This window comes from Rana temporaria, chromosome 13 (genome assembly GCF_905171775.1).
Source record: "Rana temporaria chromosome 13, aRanTem1.1, whole genome shotgun sequence".
Lineage (NCBI taxonomy): Eukaryota > Metazoa > Chordata > Amphibia > Anura > Ranidae > Rana > Rana temporaria.
This window is the reverse complement of record NC_053501.1, coordinates 10,692,844-10,710,736: the sequence shown is the minus strand read 5'-3', so window position 1 is coordinate 10,710,736 and position 17,893 is coordinate 10,692,844. Positions and strand designations below refer to the sequence as shown.

The 17,893-nt window shown below is 47.8% G+C and overlaps 1 protein-coding gene across 1 annotated transcript in view; it reads left to right on the top strand.

The window, feature by feature from the left end:
* ITPK1 (inositol-tetrakisphosphate 1-kinase) overlaps nt 1-17,893 on the top strand; it is a 124,757-nt gene that overhangs the window by 83,570 nt on the left and 23,294 nt on the right. The window contains exon 5 of the mRNA XM_040333649.1: nt 1,596-1,713. Within this exon, the coding sequence (XP_040189583.1) occupies nt 1,596-1,713 (118 nt within the window). The remainder of the gene's footprint in view (nt 1-1,595; nt 1,714-17,893) is intronic.

Genomic DNA, 17,893 nt, shown 5'->3' with positions numbered 1-17,893 from the left:
CTCCGGATCTGCAGACATCGGGGAGACGAGACAATTATAGAATCCGGAGGGGGGCGGTTTGTGCAAACTGAGCCACGGTTGCCATGGCGGCAAAGAGCAGAAATGTAACATTGGTGATGATTACAAAGCGACGATCGTGTTTTTGGCGGTAAAAGGGGGGCGTCGTCTGCATCTGGTGGGTGGTCCAAAGGATTTTGACTTCAAATATAAACACTGATCAGCCGGAACATTACATTACGTTACGTTTTGGCTGATCAGTGTTTATATTCCAAGTCAAAATCTTTTCATTCTGCCAAGTGCAGCTCAAGGCTTTTTTTTTTTTTTTTGTACTGCGCTTTTCTTTTCGAATAACGCCGGGACGCACAAGTACATTCAGTAGCCCCGGTTCACATGGCCGCGACTTCTAATGCAACACAGAAAGTCGCATGAGAAGTCCAAAGCCCATTCACTTCAATGGGCACCATCTAAGTGCTGTTGCGATCTCTGTTGCAATTTGAGTCGCTCCGAATCGCATGAAAAGGGAAAATCCTATTTTTTTTTCAGTGTTGCCCGTTCACATTGTTGCGGCACAGTTTTGAAAAAGGTCCCTGTGCTACTCTGGTGCGATTTCTGTTGCAAAAAAAATTCATAAAAGGGAAAAACGATCTGCTGCCATAAGCCCGGTATTCTACGCAGGGCCGCCATCAGGGGGGGTACAAGCAGTATACATGTAAGGGGCCCGAAGGTCCCCAGGGGCCCGGATGGCAACCCCCCCCCCTTTTTTTTATATTTATTTTTGGGAAAAAAATTTGGGCCAGATTCTCCAAGAATTTGCGGCGGCATCGCGTAAGCTATTTACACTACGCCGCCGCAACTTACTGGAGCAAGTGCCGTATTCCTCAAGCACTTGCTCCGTAGTTTGCGACGGCGTAGTGTAAAAGGCCCGGCGTATCCCCGCGTGGTTCAAAGGGGGCGGCTTGTATTTAAATTAAGCGCGTCCCCCGTGCCGATCGAACTGCGCATGCGCCGGGCTTAAAATAGCCCAGTGCGCATGCTCCGGTTCTCGCTGGAAAACGTCAATGACGCCGACGTGTGCGTCATTGACGTAAAGTCGTATTCAAGAACGACTTACGAAAACGACGTACCCGACGGGAAAAGACGACGCGGACCCGACGCCATACTTAACATGGCCTACGTGGGACTGGCGTAAGGTTACCCCTCATATAGCAGGGGTAACCTTACGCTTACGCAAACGACGTAAGCGACGGTTACGCGACGCGATTTCGTTGGGGAATCGGCATATCAGGCTCATTTGCATAAACAAATGAGACCTGAACGTAAACGCCACCTAGCGGCCGGCGGCGAATTTCATTAAAGATCCGACAGTGTAAGTGACTTACAAATGTCGGATCTTCAGCGTATCTATGCGAAAATGATTCTAGGAATCGCTCGCATAGATACGCGGGTCAAAAAACAGAGATACAACGGAGTTTCCTGAGATACTCCGTCGTAACTCTTCTGAGAATATGGCCCTTTTTTATTAAAGCGCCCAGGGCCCCAGGTGGCAACCCCCCCTTTTTTTTTATTAATTTTTTGTGTTTCATTTTCTCTTTCAGGAATATATTGATGCGCACCCAGAAACCATCATTTTGGACCCGTTACCCGCCATCCGCACCCTGCTGGACCGCTCCAAGTCCTACGAGCTCATCCGCCGGATCGAGTCCTACATGCAAGGTAAGATACGGCTGCAGTGTTTACCCCCCCTCCCCCCCCCCTATATAATGTAACTAATAACTTCCTTCTGCCGATTTCCACTGTATAAGGATCACTTCCTGTTAGGGTGACAACTCTGCATTAAAGCTTTTGAATTTCAGGCAGCGTTGTCACCCTTTGCTAAGAGCTTTCTCTTCTGGACTACAGACCTGCGTTCAAAGTGTGATGGTGCAACAAACTCCCCCCCCCCCAGCGCTGTCACGCTGGAAGTAGCGCTGATTGTTCCCACCAGGTGACCTCGCCAATAGTCACACCTTTCCTCCTGAAATGAATCGCACTGTCTACAGCAGGGGTGTTACGTCACATATGGCAACCCAATCACATTTGGCTAACCCGCTGGAGTGCGCAATGCGCGACGACGCCATATGCGTTCCAACACTTTTACGACAAAACAGAGAAATAGAGAGTATTAGATACGAAGCACGTCCGACGGTTTGTTCACAGCGTTGGACGTGCTTCATAGCTAATACTCTCCATTTCTCTGTTCTGTCGTAAAAATGTTGGAACGCATATGGCGGCGTCGCGCATTGCGCACTCCAGCGGGGTTGCCATATGTGACGAAACACCCCTGCTGTAGACCGTGCGATTCATTTCAGGAGGAAGGCAGGACTATTGGCGAGGTCACCTAGTGGGAACAATCAGCGCTACTTCCATCGTGACAGCGCTGGGGGGGGGGGTGCGGGGAAGTTTGCACCATCACACTTTGAACGCAGGTCTGTAGTCCAGCAGTGATAGCTCTTAGCAAAGGGTGACAACGCTGCATGAAATTCAAAAGCTTTAATGCAGAGTTGTCACCCTAACAGGAAGTGATCCTTATACAGTGGAAATCGGCAGAAGGAAGTTATTAGTTGTAGTCCTCCCATGGGAGTGTATATCTCCATGCCCTGGGAGACTAGAACGAGCATTATAGCGGTCATGTAACAGCTGATAAAAGTATTTTGATTGGAGAATTGCACATCATGAATGGAGGGGGGAAGGGGTGCGGTTTGGCGCTGATCCCCCCCCCCCCCCCCAAAAGAATTCTCCTAGCACAAATCCTCTCCCCCCTGTCATATCACCTCTAATGGCACAACCCCCAAATCTTTGCCCTGGGGTCCGGAGATCCTTGTCCCGGTGATCTGCCGAGCTGGTTCCGGCTATCGTGGAAGTTCCTGCGCATGCGCAATCCGATCTGCCGCGATGGTTCCGGCTAACGGGAAAGTTCCTTCAAGGACTGCGCAGGCGCAAACTTGCCAACGGAAATCTCCGAACCTCGCCCGGCATCCAGGGCTACGTGGATTTCGAGGTAGGTGGCCAGTCGGCCTCACGTCCTCGCTCCGCTCCCTGGCTCTTTTTTTTTTAACATCCTCCAATCCACGGGGATGTTAAAGAATGAGCCTGGATGCCGAGCGAGGTTCGGAGATTTCCGTCGGCAAGTTTGCGCCTGCGCAGTCCTTGAAGGAACTTCCCCGTTAGGGGGAACATTAGGCTGCATTCACACCTAAGCGTACAAAATCGCGGCGTTTTGTCCCGCGAATTGCGGCGACAAATTGCGGCGTTTTGTACCGCGATTTGCGGCGACAAAACGCCGCGATTGTGAATGCAGCCTTCACCCCCTCTATGGAGATGGTTCACATCTCCTATGCCGAACGCCGAAAGCCGCCTGAAAAAAAGGTCCGGGACTTTTTTGCAGGCGTACGGCGTTCGGCGTGGAGATGTGAACCATCTCCATAGAGGTGCATGTTAAATCATCCCTCCAGCGTCTCGGGGCTGTAGCGGCGTCGCACTGCAGGCGTATATACGCCTAGGTGTGAACGGGGGCTAAGGACAAGTCACCGGCACTGGTGGTCTGAACACACATGGGGGGGGTCTCTCTCTACTTGTTCTGTAGAATCCCACCACTAGCTGAAGGACGCACCATGTCTGTATAAGGCCTGAGGCCGTCAATTCTGTTTATTTTTCTATCTGTGAAGAATGATGATTTTTTTGTACGATGGAAAAGAGCTTTCCCTGGCATTGGGGGGGGGGGGGGGAGGGGAGGGGGGTGGGGTGTTGTCGGTCGCCCATGTGTCATCCCCGGAGAGCGGTGTCTTACATGGGATCTGGTGAAGGGCGGCATTGTGCGCGGACATGGAGTCAGCGCCCAGAAACCTGTTCTCCTCGTCTCTCTCCCATGAGTCTTTTGTTCCTCGCGGCCGCCGACAGAAAGGCCAGTGTATTGTGCGGGTATAAAGGGCGGCTTTGTGGAGGGCGAGCGAACTCCGGGAGAGCGGGATAGGTGAGATCTACAGCGAGGTCGCATTTTAAAACTGAGGCTTAAAGAAAAAAATGGCCGCTGAACGCAGATGATGTACAGAGTAAAGGCAAAAACAAATTCAGTCCATATCATACGACCCCCTCCCCCCCCAAATAACCTCTGGAGTTCCCACTCCTATCTATGTCTACAGTATAATATAATGATATAATGTAACTAATAACTTCCTTCTGCCGATTTCCACTGTATAAGGATCACTTCCTGTTATGGTGACAACTCTGCATTAAAGCTTTTGAATTTCAGGCAGCGTTGTCACCCTTTGCTAAGAGCTTTCTCTTCTGGACTACAGACCTGCGTTCAAAGTGTGATGGTGCAAACCCCCCCCCCCCCAGCGCTGTCACGCTGGAATTAGCGCAGATTGTTCCCACCAGGTGACCTCGCCAATAGTCCTGCCTTTCCTCCTGAAATGAATCGCACCGTCTACAGCAGGGGTGTTTCATCACATATGGCGACCCAATCACATTTGGCTACCCGCTGGAGTGCGCAATGCGCGACGACGCCATATGCGTTCCAACACTTTTACGACAAAAAGGAGAATACAAGGGCTCATTCACATGGGGCGGTAAAAGCAAAAGGTGAATGCCCTCCTGCACGCAGCCCGCTCACCAATTTACAATCAAAAATTATTTATAACCCCATCAACAATCATGTATTTTTTTTTTTTTAGCAGAGACTCTAAAGAATAGAAATGGCCATCGTTGCAATATTTTATGTGCAAGCAGTTTTTCAGAACAGTTTTTTTGAAAAAATACACTTAACCACTCCAGCCCCGGACCATTTTGTTGCTAAAGGACCTGGCCCCTTTTTGCGATTCGGCACTGCGTCGATTTAACGGACAATTGCGCGGTCGTGCGGCGTGGCTCTCAAACAAAATTTACGTCCTTTCCCCCCCCCCCCCCCCCCACAAATAGAGCTTTCTTTTGGTGGTATTTGATCACCTCTGCGGTTTTTATTTTTTTGCGCTATGAACAAAAATAGAGTGATAATTATAAAAAAACATTCAATATTTTTTACTTTTTGCGATAAAAAATATCCACCGAAAAGATATAAAAAAAACTTTTTTTTCCCTCAGTTTAGGCCGATACGTATTTTTCTACATATTTTTGGTAAAAAAAAATCGCAATAAGCGATCATTTATAAAGTTAAATATATGTGTGTGTGTGTGTGTGTGTGTGTGTGTGTGTGTGTATATATATATATATATATACACACACACATATATTTAACTTTATAAATTGTTGTATTTATTTTAATATATATATATATAAAAATAAATACAAAAATGTATAAAGTTAAATATATATATATATATATATATATATATATATATATATACATACATACATATATACAAAATGTTCATTTTTTATTAATAAAATATATCTCTCTCTCTCTCTCTCTCTATATATATATATATATATATATATATATATATATATATATATATATATATATATATATATATATATATATATATATATATATATTTATTAGTAATAAAATAAATAATAAAAAGTTAGCAATAATACATTATATTACATATTTAACTTTTTATTAAATATATATATAGTTAAAAAAATAAATATATAACTTTTTATTAATAAAATCTCTCTCTATCTATATATATATATATATATATATATATATATATATATATATATATATATATATATATATATATAATTAAAATTAAATAAAATAAAATGGTATTAAATTATTTATTAAAACAAATTTTTGTTAGTTTTTTTTTCTCTGCAAGGAAAGCAAGAGATTCAATGTATCTTCCCCTCCATTCACAGAGAGAGAAAGACAGGGGGCCGTCTTTACAGTGTCTGATCACTGTGGTGGTAGCCAATCGGAGGCTATCGCAGTGATCAGGTGACTCCGAACCAAAAGATCCAGGTTCGGATTGTCAGTAGGGGACCTGGGGCTTCCGCCTCTGTGCTGGGAGTGCACTGTGCGGCGCGCTCCGAGCGCGAAGACAGATCCGACTATATACGGCTCCGTGGAGAAAACGCCTGGTCCAGTGAGGCCACATATATGTGTGGAGTCGGCGTGAAGGGGTTAAAAACGAGGAGATTATGTGTGTCAAATAATGTAGAAGTCTGTTGATATGAACATAATCCCCCCCCCCCCCACCCCAGAATAGTCACTTAACTCTTTAGTAGAGAGGAGTCTTTGAAGAACAGAACCAGTTGCCGTTTAGCCAAACTCCAGAATGTGGAATTTATGAACCTGAAGTCCCATTGAAGTTGATGGTAAATGAAACGAGAGCCAGTGTATGATGGAGCCGCCGGTGTATGATGGAGCCGCCGGTGTATGATGGGGGCCCGCCGGTGTATGATGGGGCCCGCCGGTGTATGATGGGGCCCGCCGGTGTATGATGGGGCCCGCCGGTGTATGATGGGGCCCGCCGGTGTATGATGGGGCCCGCCGGTGTATGATGGGGCCCGCCGGTGTATGATGGGGCCCGCCGGTGTGTGATGGGGGGCCCGCCAGTGTATGATGGGGGGCCCGCCAGTGTATGATGGGGGCCCGCCAGTGTATGATGGGGCCCGCCGGTGTATGATGGGGCCCGCCGGTGTATGATGGGGCCCGCCGGTGTATGATGGGGCCCGCCGGTGTATGATGGGGCCCGCCGGTGTATGATGGGGCCCGCCGGTGTATGATGGGGCCCGCCGGTGTGTGATGGGGCCCGCCGGTGTATGATGGGGCCCGCCGGTGTATGATGGGGCCCGCCGGTGTATGATGGGGCCCGCCGGTGTGTGATGGGGCCCGCCGGTGTGTGATGGGGCCCGCCGGTGTGTGATGGGGCCCGCCAGTGTGTGATGGGGCCCGCCAGTGTGTGATGGGGCCCGCCAGTGTATGATGGGGGGCCCGCCAGTGTATGATGGGGGGCCCGCCAGTGTATGATGGGGGGCCCGCCAGTGTATGATGGGGGCCCGCCAGTGTATGATGGGGGCCCGCCAGTGTATGATGGGGCCCGCCAGTGTATGATGGGGCCCGCCAGTGTATGACGGGGGCCCGCCAGTGTGTGACGGGGGCCCGCCAGTGTGTGACGGGGGCCCGCCAGTGTGTGACGGGGGCCCGCCAGTGTGTGACGAGGGCCCGCCAGTGTGTGACGGGGGCCCGCCAGTGTGTGACGGGGGCCCGCCAGTGTTTGATGGGGGCCCGCCAGTGTATGATGGGGGCCGGCCAGTGTATGACGGGGGCTGCCAGTAATGAAAAATGGTGCAGAGTGGATTGGGGAAGCTCCTAGAAGCCCCATCCAATGAGACGATGGGGCCCAACGCCAGCCGGAGCCACTTTCCTTGCAAAATCTTCCAGGACTAGTGATAGAAGTACGGGACCTGGAGGCGCTGGCAGTCCAGCCTTTGGAGATAAACTCGGGTGTATTCAGATCCTAGTCCGAACCCACCTGAGCAATCCTGCCAGGAAGTGATCTCCTTTACTAAGCCAATCAGAAGTGGCCAAGGCATTCCTCACCCTGTTTCTGCATGTACACATGCTCCTCATATACACTATTTTACCAAAAGTATTGGGACGCCTGCCTTTACACACACATGAACTTTAATGGCATCCCAGTCTTAGTTCAGTATTGCGTTGGCCCACCCATTGCAGCTATAACAGCTTCAACTCTTCTGGGAAGGCCGCCCACAAGGTTTAGGAGTGTGTCTATGGGAATGTTTGACCATTCTTCCAGAAGCCCATTTGTGAGGTCAGGCGCTGATGTTGGACGAGAAGGCCTGGCTCACAGTCTCCACTCTACATCATCCCTAAGGTGTTCTATTGGGTTTAGGTCAGGACTCTGTGCAGGCCAGTCAAGTTCCTCCACCCCAAACTCGCTCATCCATGTCTTTATGGACCTTGCTTCGTCCACTGGTGTACTGGCGTGAATCGCTGTATAGGAGTGTCAGAAGATGTGAGGTTGGTTTGTGTTTTTCGATCTTTATCTGTTTTCATGGGATTGTGATTCGTAGTCTCGACTCCCCCAGCCTCTGTTTTTAGTATACACAAAACCTTTGAAACTCTGTAGCGATTAGAAGTAACTTTTCTTTGTTTAGAAAGCCGGTTTCAGGTGAGATCTCGGCTTGCCGTCTTCACCATTCACAGATGAGCGGCCAGTTTTGCCGGATGCCGCAGTGCGTTGTGTCAACAGAGTCTCGTCCCCGACTCGTGCGGACCAAACCGGGGCAGTTATTGTGACACACGGAGCGGCCCGATCCAAGGAACCTCCTCTGAGATCCTTCTCATTGGATGCTTCATCAGTGATGTAATGTGGGACATGGGGACACAATCTAGAAATCGATTGTTCTGTGTAGATCATGTTGGATGTCCTCCAGCCAGGATATGGGGCGGGGCTCTATCCAGGGGCGGACTGACAACTCATGGGGCCCCCGGGCAATAGAAGATTATGGGGCCCCCGGGCTTATAGATGGCCACCACGCCAGAAGGCAGTGCCAAGGAAGGGCCGCTAAAATTCTCTGGATTTTCACATCAAAAGCATATCGGTTTCGGACATATCAGGGAAAGATGTAAAAAAAAAAAAAACACAGATTTTTACATACTGTCCCTGGTTTTATTGAGCCTGGCAACCCTGATAGGGCCCCCTAGTGGCATGGGGCCCTCGGGCAGTGCCGAGAGCCCCAATGGTCAGTCCGCCCATAGCTCTATCTGACTTGCTGCTTCTAATGCACATGGTGAGAAGCTCACAGTGTTCAGCGACATCAGAGGAAGCCGAAGACTGTAAGGAAGGCCGGAGGGAGGATTGATGATGAATTGTCCAATAGACACGTGCTATTCGTTTTGTTCCGAAAATAAATTTTTGGTTATTTGGAAATTCGGATGTATCCGAATGAAATGGTAACAGATTTAATTGAAATTTGTTTAATTTTGTTTTGTGTATTCATTTTCTAACGAATTTCAGTTTTTCAGAACAATTCGAATCGGCCAAGCAATTCAAATTCTGTGTGAAGAATAGCTGGTAGTTAAGCAGGGGGCTCCCGCGTCCTTAACAACCGATGACTTGTCAGCGGGCTTCCCTACAGGCAGCTGAATGCCGGTGTCTTGATGAAAAAGGTCCCCCGGCGGATTATGCCCCCCCGTACTGTGCAGGCGCGGCGCTTGCCTCCAAAAATTGCTGAACATGTAGAACTGAGAGTCGGCTCTAGATGGCGCCTGCGCACACTTCTGGCATCCAGGCTCATTTTTTACCATCGCCGTGGACATGGAGGATGTTAAAAAAAAAGAGCCAGGAGGCTGAGCGAGCGAAGCAAGCCGTCCGAGCGAATCGAGGATGTGAGGCCGACTTGCAGCGAGGTCCACGCAGGCGCCGTCTAGAGCTGACTCTCAGCTCTACGTGTTCGGCTATTTTCGGAGGCAAGCACCGTGCCTGCGCAGTACAGGGGGGGGCATAATCCGCCGGGGGGGACACATTGGCAGAACACCAGCGATAGAAAAGTCAGGGGGAAAAAAGCGTAACCCCCCCCCCCCAATTCCATACTCTGCCTGCAGGTCTGGTAAGGATTTTAAGGGGAACCCCACGCCAAAAATAAATAAATAACTGGGCCACTCCCCAACCCCCCCCCCCTGAAATTCATGCCAGACCATTATCTGAGCATGCAGCATTTCTTCAAGCACCACAGTGTACAACGCAGCTAAGATCAGTTGACTAGTTTCAGCCTAGAAGGCCGCAGTCATAACAATTATGACTACAGCCTTCTAGGCTGAAATGCGTCAACTGATCAAATCTGCGGTTGTATACTGTGGTCCTTGATTAAATATGAAGATCTTTTTTAGGAGCAGCTACTGGTGTGTGGATCATCTTTCTATATACCGTATTTAGCGGGGTAAAGTGCGCACCGGCGTATAGCGCGTACCCCAAACCTAGAAGGGAATTTTAAGGAAAAAAATTAAATACTTACAGTTTGAATGCCCCCTCGTCGGTGTCTTGCCTGGCGTCCATCGGCGGCCCTGTCCGGTCCCGCGTCCATCTGCGGCCTTGGTGGTGTCCTCCCCGCTTCTCCCGCGCTGTCTCTGAGTGCCGCCGCCGACATATACCGAGCGCAGTACACTCGGGTACACTCGGCTAGGCTTGGCCACGCTCGGCTTCTCTCGCATAAAGGCTAGGAGGCGGGATAGGGCGTGACCACGAGCGTGGCCGAGTGTACCCAAATGTTCTGCGCTCAGTATATGTCGGCGGCGCCGCTCAGACAGCGCGGATCGGCGTATACCGCGCACCCACGATTTTCCCCTGATTTTAAGAGGGAAAAAGTGTGTGTTATACGCCGATAAATACGGTAATTACTCTGTGGATTGGACCCCCCAGGAGCTCTAGTATTAGTATGCTATATGGGTAATGGCACTGCTTCTGTTTGCAGCCAGGAATAATATGCACGAGAGAGAGAGAGAGAGAGAGAGAGAGAGAGAGAGAGAGAGAGAGAGAGAGAGAGAGAGAGAGAGAGAGAGAGAGAGAGAGAGAGAGAGAGAGAGAGAGAGAGAGAGAGAGAGAGAGAGAGAGAGAGAGAGAGAGAGAGAGAGAGAGAGAGAGAGAGAGAGAGAGAGAGAGAGAGAGAGAGAGAGAGAGAGAGAGAGAGAGAGAGAGAGAGAGAGAGAGAGAGAGAGAGAGAGAGAGAGAGAGAGAGAGAGAGACGGAGGAGAGAGAGAGAGAGAGACGGAAGAGAGAGAGACGGAGGAGAGAGAGAGAGAGAGACGGAGGAGAGAGAGAGAGACGGAGGAGAGAGAGAGAGACGGAGGAGAGAGAGAGAGACGGAGAAGAGAGGAGAGAGAGAGAGACGGAGAAGAGAGGAGAGAGAGAGAGACGGAGAAGAGAGAGAGAGACGGAGGAGAGAGAGAGAGACGGAGAAGAGAGGAGAGAGAGAGAGACGGAGAAGAGAGAGAGAGAGAGAGAGAGAGAGACGGAGGAGAGAGAGAGAGACGGAGGAGAGAGAGAGAGACGGAGGAGAGAGAGAGAGACGGAGGAGAGAGAGAGAGACGGAGGAGAGAGAGAGAGACGGAGGAGAGAGAGACGGAGGAGAGAGAGACGGAGGAGAGAGAGACGGAGGAGAGAGAGACGGAGGAGAGAAGGAGAGAGAGACGGGAGAAGGAGGAGAGAGAGAGAGACGGGAGAAGGAGGAGAGAGATAGATATAGATCTACCTATCTATAGAGAGAGATGTGTGTGTGTATATGTATATATATATATATAGTGTGTAATATATTATATTTTTTATATATATAGTGTGTAATATATATTTATATATATATATAAATAATATAAAAATTCATGTGTGTGTGTACATATTATAAAAAATTATAATATATTTTATAATGTAAAGAATTGCCTACATAACAGTATGTGCCACTCAAACAATCACAACCACCACCACCCCCCCTCTCCCCAGTGGACAGTCAGTGCCCACCCAGATCACCCATATCTCTTACTGTCCAGAAAGGAATAAAATAAGACTATTATAATAATAATAATCAAATACTCACCTGGATATATAGATGGCCACCCCCACCGAGATTACCCACATCTGTCACTATCCGGAGAGGAATAAAATAATAAATAATTAAAATATATATATATATATATATATTTTAATAAATTATTTTATTCCTCATTAAAATATATATATTTTTTAATAAATTATTTATTTTATTCCTCTCCGGATAGTGAAAGATGGGGGTGAATCTGGGTGGGGCTGACCCTCTTATATATCAGTGGGGGGGGGGGGGGCTGTGAGTGATCAGGTGACGCAAACATGCTGCTATGTTGAAGATTGTACCTTCTATTATAATATTGTATATTATAACATTATGAATAATATATTTATGTATTTTTATTTTATTATTTTTCCATACAGTGGCAGATGTGAGTGACCTGGGTGGGCGCTGACTGTATGATGGGTGGTGGCGTAAGTGATTGTTCCATACCTCCCAACTTTCTGAGATGGGAATGAGGGACACCTATCGGCAAAAGTATGCAGGCATAGGACCCCCCCCCCCCCCCGTGCCACGCCCCCTTGAAGGAGAATTGTACAAAAAAATAAGATTGGTTAAACCCACAAGTGCTTTTTTTTACCACTACTATTTCTTTATATTGGCTTTTGGAATTTACAAATGCAGCAATTTAGAAATCAGGTGAAAGGTTTAGCACTGGGAAACACTTTTTGATAGATAAAAAGTGCATTTTATATACATCTGTATAGATCAGACCAAAATGAGGGACAAATGAGGAGAATGAGGGACAGAGGGACATTGCTCCAAATCAGGGACAGTCCCTCGAAATCAGGGACAGTTGGGAGGTATGATTGTTCAAGTGGCACATACATGCTGCTGTGCGGGCGATTGGCGTGCAGCCATGCTCCTCCTATGTAAACTTCTTTAGTCGTCAGCCTTGACGTCTGTAGATTGGCTGATTGTTTGCAGAGAATATTTCAGCACTATATTAGATCTCTGAATGTTTCCTGGATTATATTCTCAGTCTGATGGTAAGTGGTGACCTCCGGCATGGATCCACCCATATTTGTATATGAGGCCATTGTCCTCAGCCCGAGAACATCAAATAAGTGAGCTCATCAATTGACCTTACCTGCCCGCACTTGGCACCTGGCACTCCTGTCTGCCCATGCCAAACACGGCATATCCTCTGCTCTAAGTAATACAACCACCGGCGTGCCGCCACTTCCCTGCACCAGGCCAAAGAGCACCTGTCACCCAGCAGCTCTTTTGTGAGCCGTTAACAGTGCCCATTAGGCATGTGCAATTTTTTTCGTTACGAATACGTTTTCCGTCAATTTTCGTTATTTTAGTTGATTCGTTAACATACGAATGAACGAACGGTTTAGCGCAATTAATAACGAATAACGATATTTTCAAAATAACGAATATGAAAAACCACGAAGATACGAAAGATGAAAGAAACGAAAAACATAGAAACAACGAAAATACCGAACCCAAAAAAAATAATTACGAAAAACAAAATGAACGAAAATGCAAACTTACTAATATTCGAAGACCGAAAAGAAAACAACCCAAATGCCGAACAAAGACTAAAAAACGAAAATCAAAACTAACGAAAAATAAATTACGAATCTTCGGAAAGCGGAAATGAAAACAACGAAAATACGAAATAATGTAAATTGGATTTCGTTAGTACTGAAATATTTCTGGACATTGACCAATAGCCACTGAGCGCTGTCCCTTTCCTCTGAAGAGGTTTGTTCCTTCCCCCAATGAGCTTCTTTCTCATTACCTCCTGGCTCCTTGTGTCTTTTTCTGTGTTAGACTGCAGTGCATCTCATTTCTAGATTTGTATTTGTAATATCTGACATATATTAGTTTTCTTCTACGTCAGACTTCATTCTAGACAGGGTGTGTGTGCTAACTAAGACAGTCAAGTCAATCGCAGTAAAGTACGAATTACAAAATTACGACGAGTAGCGTGTCGAATAAACGTAAAATGTATTCTAACAGAAATTACGAATGCAATAAAATCTACAAAAGTACGTTTTTACAATCTAAGGAAATTAGACACGAAAATACGAATGATCATAAAGCAACGAAAATATATTTCTTACGAAAATACGAACGCGGCATGATGGAAAATATAATGTAAATACGAATAGCAAAACAACGAAAATTAAAATAACGTAAAAACGAAGGAACGAATAAAATCATTTTAAAAATACGAACGCGGCAGAATACAAAATATAACGAAAATACTAATCTCGATTCAACGAAAAATAAACTAACAGAAAAAAAACGGAAACGGAAAAAAGAGTGTTACGAAAATACTAAAGAGTACAAATACGATAACTAACGTCTTACGAAATTACGACTCGTTACGAATCACAATAAACGAACAGAAATAAACGAAAATTTTTGCTGTGCACATGTCTAGTGCCCATCTTTTAATAATGCAGTCGCAGAATCCTTGGGGTGTGTGTGGTCACATGGACAGGGTGGTGGGATTTCCTAATATAATATGGGGGGGGTGGGGGAGTGCAATGTACACTATATGGACACCTGACCATCACACCTCTATGAGCTCGTTGAGCATCCCATTCCAACAAAAATGGCCATTAAGAAGTGCAGAGGCTATAGCAGAGCTCATTTCGTCGGCTAAAACATTTTCATTGTTGGTTTTGTCAATGGCATGTTTCCAGTTAAAAAAAACAAAATGAAAATGACCCCACATTTTCCTCAATTTAAGAAAACTATGACAAAAATCGATTCCCATTTTCATCAATGAACAAAAACTGAATGAAAATGCGAGGAAGGGGCATTTATCAGTTTCCTTGGCACTCTGCTTGTAAAGCCTGCGAGTGTTTCCCCTCCCACCAAGCAAGGTAGCGACTTAAGCATGCTTGGTGGTGGGGCATGGTTGTTATCACTGTGCATTACAGGCCTCCTCAGGCCACTGTCCAGAGCACTGTGCATTACAGGCCTCCTCAGGCCACTGTCCAGAGCACTGTGCAACATTACAGGCCTCCTCAGGCCACTGTCCAGAGGACTGTGCAACATTACAGGCCTCCTCAGGCCACTGTCCAGAGCACTGTGCAACATTACAGGCCTCCTCAGGCCACTGTCCAGAGCACTGTGCAACATTACAGGCCTCAGATCACTGTCCAAAGCACTGTGTGCATTACAAGCCTCCTCAGAGGACTGTGTAGCATTACAGGCTTCTTCAGACCGTCCAGAGCACTGTGCAGCATTCTAGGCCTCCTCAGACCACCATCCAGAGCACTGTGTGCATTACAGGCCTCCCCAGACCACTGTCCAGAGCACTGTGTGTATTACAGGCCTCCCCAGACCACCATCCAGAGCACTGTGTGCATTACAGGCCTCCTCAGACCACCATCCAGAGCACTGTGTGCATTACTGGCCTCCTCAGACCACCATCCAGAGCACTGTGTGCATTACAGGCCTCAGATCACTGTCCAGACCACTGTGTGCATTACAGGCCTCCTCAGACCATCGTCCAGAGCACTGTGTGCATTACAGGCCTCAGACCACTGTCCAGATCACTGTGTGCATTACAGGCCTCCTCAGACCACCATCCAGAGCACTGTGTGCATTACAGGCCTCAGACCACTGTCCAGATCACTGTGTGTATTACAGGCCTCCTCAGACCACCATCCAGAGCACTGTGTGCATTACAGGCCTCAGAGCACTGTGTGTATTACAGGCCTCCTCAGACCACTCTCCAGAGCACTGTGCAACATTCCAGGCCTCCTCAGACCATCGTCCAGAGCGTCTGTGTAGTTTGGTCAAACCTTAATACCATAACTAATAAACATATTGGCTTTATTTTACTCCAGGAGTATATAATGAGGTTGGAAATTCCTAGAGAAATGCCTGAATAATGCATTACAATTAAACTAGGGGATGTCTCTTATTTGAAGGCGGGAGGTCTCTGATTTGAAGGCGGGGAGGTCTCTGATTTGAAGGCGGGGAGGTCTCTGATTTGAAGGCGGGGAGGTCTCTGATTTGAAGGCGGGGAGGTCTCTGATTTGAAGGCGGGGAGGTCTCTGATTTGAAGGCGGGGAGGTCTCTGATTTGAAGGCGGGGAGGTCTCTGCTTTGAAGGCGGGGAGGTCTCTGCTTTGAAGGCGGGGAGGTCTCTGCTTTGAAGGCGGGGAGGTCTCTGCTTTGAAGGCGGGGAGGTCTCTGCTTTGAAGGCGGGGAGGTCTCTGCTTTGAAGGCGGGGAGGTCTCTGCTTTGAAGGCGGGGAGGTCTCTGCTTTGAAGGCGGGGAGGTCTCTGCTTTGAAGGCGGGCAGGTCTCTGCTTTGAAGGCGGGCAGGTCTCTGCTTTGAAGGGGGGCAGGTCTCTGCTTTGAAGGGGGGCAGGTCTCTGCTTTGAAGGGGGGCAGGTCTCTGCTTTGAAGGGGGGCATGTCTCTGCTTTGAAGGGGGGCATGTCTCTGCTTTGAAGGGGGGCAGGTCTCTGCTTTGAAGGGGGGCATGTCTCTGATGTGAGGGTGGGATTCTAATGTGAATGGGGGCGCTGCGAACTCCAATGGGAAGGTTTTACGTGAATAGTGACATCCAATCGGTGCCTCTGACCAGAGCGAATAGGCACAGGTTCTATTTCATCATCCCCCTTTTAAGCCACTCCCACTGTTATCCATTCTTGATATACCCCACTATTCACCACACCAGCCAACGCAGCGCTAGTTTTGTATTTTCTATCCCCCCAGCCATGCTCTTTTACTATCCCAGCCATGCTCCCACGCTTATACTATTGATGGAGATGAGCCTAGGCACAGAAAGTCGCCAACTTGCGATCTGCATACAGGCCCACCACGTTCAGAAAATGCTTCTGGTTCTATATACTATAAATTGCATATTTATAAACATTACTATGGTTGACGTTACATTGTAGCCATTCCCTAATGACAGCCACAGAGTTACATTGTGATCGTTTAATTGCAACACGTTTCCACCAAGTGCTTCTATGTATAAAGATGGCGGGCGATCCTCTATAAGAGGCCGTTAAGACGCCGCGCAGCTGTCGGATGATTACTTTATAAATGATGTGACACAGAGTTCAAAGTCCTGGAAAAAAATGCGGAGCGGTGACTGCGTGCGATTGGCCGGAGTGATTATCCGTTTGCGTTTTGATAACACACATTCGATGATAATGGCAGCGCAGATGCTTTGTTACAAATCCATCGCTGGGCGATAACGTCCTGATTGGTTAATGGTGTTTGTTCAGGTGATGAGCGGCGATGAGGTAGACGGGGGAGTAATGTTACAGAAGACTTTGTACCGGCCGACCTTCTTCACATCCCTGGAGTGCGGAACTAAAGAGGAACTCCGAGCAAAGGAAGAAAACAGAACTACTTCCAGCAGAGTCCTCCGGCAGAGCAGAGTCCTCCAGCAGTGCAGAGTATTTCAGGAGAGGAGAGTTATAGAGGAGGGAGCAGAGTCCTCCAGCAGAGCAGATTATTTCAGGAGAGAAGAGTTATAGAGGAAGGAGCAGAGTCCTCCAGCAGAGCAGAGTATTTCAGGAGAGGAGAGTTATAGAGGAAGGAGCAGAGTCCTCCAGCAGAGCAGAGTATTTCAGGAGAGGAGAGTTATAGAGGAAGGAGCAGAGTCCTCCAGCAGAGCAGAGTATTTCAGGAGAGGAGAGTTATAGAGGAAGGAGCAGAGTCCTCCAGCAGTGCAGAGTATTTCAGGAGAGGAGAGTTATAGAGGAAGGAGCAGAGTCCTCCAGCAGTGCAGAGTATTTCAGGAGAGGAGAGTTATAGAGCAAGGAGCAGAGTCCTCCAGCAGTGCAGAGTATTTCAGGAGAGGAGAGTTATAGAGCAAGGAGCAGAGTCCTCCAGCAGTGCAGAGTATTTCAGGAGAGGAGAGTCATAGAGGAAGGAGCAGAGTCCTGCAGCGGAGCAGAGTATTTCAGGAGAGGAGCAGAGACCTCCAGCAGAGTATTTCAGGAGAGGAGAGTCGTAGAGGAAGGAGCAGAGTCCTCCAGCAGAGTATTTCAGGAGAGGAGAGTTATAGAGAAAGGAGCAGAGTCCTCCAGCAGAGTATTTCAGGAGAGGAGAGTTATAGAGGAAGGAGCAGAGTCCTCCAGCAGAGCAGAGTATTTCAGGAAAGGAGAGTCATAGAGGGAGGAGCAGAGTCCTCCAGCAGAGCAGAGTATTTCAGGAAAGGAGAGTCATAGAGGGAGGAGCAGAGTCCTCCAGCAGAGTATTTCAGGAGAGGAGAGTCATAGAGGGAGGAGCAGAGTCCTCCAGCAGAGTATTTCAGGAGAGGAGAGTCATAGAGGGAGGAGCAGAGTCCTCCAGCAGAGTATTTCAGGAGAGGAGAGTTATAGAGGAAGGAGCAGAGTCCTCCAGC